Source organism: Triticum dicoccoides, chromosome 2A (genome assembly GCF_002162155.2).
Source record: "Triticum dicoccoides isolate Atlit2015 ecotype Zavitan chromosome 2A, WEW_v2.0, whole genome shotgun sequence".
NCBI classification, from domain to species: Eukaryota; Viridiplantae; Streptophyta; class Magnoliopsida; order Poales; family Poaceae; genus Triticum; species Triticum dicoccoides.
The window spans coordinates 536791622-536795271 of NC_041382.1; the positions used below are offsets into that span (position 1 = coordinate 536791622).

Here is a 3650-nt window from a genome sequence, read left to right on the forward strand (position 1 = left end):
ATAAGAGATATGATATCCCAACATAAACATGTTCCAACATGGAACAAACTTCAACTTCACCTGCAACTAACAACGCTATAAGAGGGGCTGAGCAAAAGCGGTAACACAGCCAAACAACGGTTTGCTAGGAAGGTGGGTTAGAGGCTTGACATGGCAATATGGGAGGCATGATATAACAAGTGGCGGGTAGCGCGACTTAGTGATAGAGTGAACAAGTAGCAAGCAAAGATAGAAGTGATATCGAGGGTATGGTCATCTTGCCTGAGATCCCGCAAGGAAGAAAAACGAGTCCATGAAGAAGACAAACGGATATAGACGAACGAATCATCACAACTTCGAAACGAAATCGAAGCAAACGAGAGAAGCAAACCAGAAAGAAGCAAGCAACATGGTAAACACCCAAGCATAAACATGACATGATGCACAACCAAGGATGATGCATGTCCGGTTTAAATATGCATGGCATGGCAAAGTGCGCAAACAAAACTATAAGTTAAGTGGAGCTCAACATGTAACAAGATGCATGTTGACGAAACACCACATTCGATTATTTAGTTCACTCCCGGTTAGGTACTCAACAATATTAACTGTTGTTAAACATGGCAAGAGGTGAAACATAAGTAAACTAACTATTTAGGCAAGTTTAAATGAGGCCGGAAACTACAAGTAACAATTCTGGAAAATCCCCATATGCATATTATGAATTTGGTATTGTTTTGCCCTAAACCATATTTTAGAGTTGTTAAACATGCAAGATGAGTGCACCATGTTAAACTAGGCATTTTTCTACCCATTTTGCATATAAAGTTTATTTAAATCCGAGCTACGGTTAATTAGTTATGAATTAAATCATGTTAGCAACATATTTATGCAAACTAAAAGGAAACAACAATTTAAACATTTCAAACATGGATGAAAGTTGCATATTGTGAAACTAGATGAAATTCTAAGCATTTTTCATATTTAAAACATTTTAATCCAATGCATGATTAATTAATTGTGAGCATTTAAAAACAATGGCATTCTCTGAAATTATGCATGCAGTGGTTAAATACAAAATTCGTCAGGCAGGAAAAAAATACGCGGGCCGAATCTGCAACAGGAGCGGGCGCTAGATAGCAAAAACGCGCTCGGGCGGGACTTTGTGGGGTGGCTCACTTTGGGCTTGCGGTGGTCGGGCTGCGCAGGGGTCGGATCTGGGCCAGACGGTGGGGAGGTGCAGCTGGGCCTGGCAGCAGGACGCAGCCCACGGAGGCTAGATGCATGGTCAACGCAGCGACCAACGCTGGATCAGGCGAGGCTGGAGCGCGTTGGGCCTTGGGGAGGCATCGGCCCACGTGCGTGCGTGTGAGCAGTGGTTGGCGAGCGAAGCGCTCGTCCTCCTCCGGGAGCAGAAGCAGGGGAGGCCGGCGGGGTCCTGGACGGCAACGCGGGCACTTGACGACGAGGAAGACGGCGATAGCTTGGCATGGCGCGGGACTTGGCTCGGAGTCAAGGTCGCTGGAGGGGGCGAGGATGGGGCCTTGGGCATCGCGGATAGCAGAGGAGGCCGAGGCTCCATGGCCGGAGAACAGCAGTAGCGGGGCAACTTGGGGCACCGGCAGCGCCAAGAACGGCGAAGACGGGTGGATCCGGTCGGCTAGCACTGGGTCCGGGCAATGGCGCCCGCGGACTAAGCTCGACGACGACGCTGTTCCAAATCCACGGAAGTGGCGGCGAGTTCCTGCGAGAGGAACGGGAGGGAGAGAGAGAGATTAGAAAAGAAAGGGGCCTCGGGATGGAGAAAAAAGGAAGGAGAGCAGAGGGGTCGGCGACCTGCGGGGTTTCGGCCGGCGATGGAGATGCTCCGGCTAGTAGTGCGTGGCGACGGGGATCGAGCTCCGCTAGGGAGCGAGGGGCGGTTGCCTCCATCCAGATCGGATCGAGCACTGCGGGAGGTGTAGGCGTGGGTGGCTGGGGACACTGGCTGTCGTTGGATCCTGATCCGACGGATCGGATCACGGTGAGGCTGGTGCCCTGGGATTGGCTCGGTGGGGAAAAGAAGGGAGAGGGTGGCGGCGGCTGGTTGGTGGATCAGGAGGGGAGCTGGTGGTTGGCTGGATCGAGGAGGATCCCGAGGAAGGAGAGGGAGTGGTTGGCCTGCGACGGCGCGATGATGGAATGAATGGGACAAGCTAGGGGATAGGGTTTCATCTGCTTTAAATATAGTAGGTAGGGGCTATCTCGTCCCTTCAATCGCAATCGGACGGTCGAGAAAAAGAATAGATTGGGAGTCCAAATAAGAAAACGGAGATATTTTATAGATGTTTGGGGATGATCCGGATCCATCGGTAACGACAAACCGGGTTGGGTTCGGGACAGCTTTCGCACGCGCGTGAGGGGTTTGAGTATTGTGTAGAGAGGGTCAAACGGTCGGACAACAAAACAATGGTCAGTCTGAGAAAGGTCAACAGAGACGAGGAAGAAGCGGCAACTACTAACAGATGCAAGTTTTAAAAACAATGACGGCAACAGAGTGCCGATGCAATGCAAATGATGTGATGATGAATACAACAAACAAATAAATCACAGAGCTGACAAGCAAAACATGGAAGGCATCCGGAGCGCCGGTCTCAGGGCGTCACAAGTGGCTACAATCCCGCTGCCTGGCGGGCGTTCACTGTAGCCACACCCCATCTCTTCTGATTAATCGAGCACATATTTTGAGGGGGGGAGGGGGCCGCCTGCTAGGAGGCGGCCCGACCCCATTACCGCCTGCTGGGGATTTGTCGCCTTCTGGGGCTCGCCGACAAGTAGGGCTCGCTGCCTGCGGGCCGTACCGACCGGCCGTCGTGGGAGCATAGCTCCCTACGTAGTAGGTGATGTCACGGGCAGCGTGGCTACAGTACCCCGCCGGGTGAGGGGCGTCCGCTTGGTACGGTCGTACTGTAGCTGCGCTCAACCGTAGATTCGGGGGTGGCAGGTCGCACTGTAGCCACGCCTCGTCATGTCGTAGTTATGTGGGTGCAAACTTTGAGGGTATGAGGGGCCGCCTGCTAGGAGCCGGCCTCCTCGTAGCCGCCTTCTGGTGTCTTGCTGTCTTCTAGTAGCCGACCCACTAGACCAGCCGGCCCGAGGAGCCGGCCATTCGTCTAGGAGGTGTGAGGGGCGTAGCTAACCCCGATGTCTTGAAATATCATAGGGAGCCGATGAGGCTACCCGTGGTCATTTACTCCGACACCACCTGTGTGCAAAGCACGTCGATAGAACCAGTCTCATAAACGCGGTCATGTAATGTCGGTCCAGACCGCTTCATCCAACAATACCGTCGAATCAAAGTAAGACGTTGGTGGTAAGCAGTATGACTATTATCGCCCACAACTCATTGTGTTCTACTCGTGCATATATCATCTACACATAGACCTGGCTCGGATGCCACTGTTGGGAAACGTAGCATGCAATTACCTATGCTCACGCAAGATCTATCTAGGAGATGCATAACAACGAGAGGGGAAGAGTGTGTCCACATACCCTCGTAGACCAAAAGCGGAAGCGTTAGGTTAACGTGGTTGATGTAGTCGAACGTCTTCGCGATCCAACCGATCAAGTATCAAACGTATGGCACCTCCAAGTGCTGCACACGTTCAGCTCGATGACGTCCCTCGAAATCT

At 52.0% G+C, this 3650-nt stretch overlaps 1 protein-coding gene across 1 annotated transcript; it reads right to left on the bottom strand.

The window, feature by feature from the left end:
* Positions 1–756: 756 nt before the first annotated feature.
* On the bottom strand, positions 757–2676 carry LOC119357931. Its single transcript, XM_037624698.1, has 3 exons — positions 2672–2676; positions 1816–2174; positions 757–1723 (listed from the first exon to the last, which is right to left on the bottom strand). The coding sequence occupies exons 1-3, from the start codon at positions 2674–2676 to the stop codon at positions 1155–1157; spliced, it is 933 nt and encodes a 310-aa protein (XP_037480595.1). The 3' UTR covers positions 757–1154.
* Between the last annotated feature and the right edge of the window lie 974 nt (positions 2677–3650).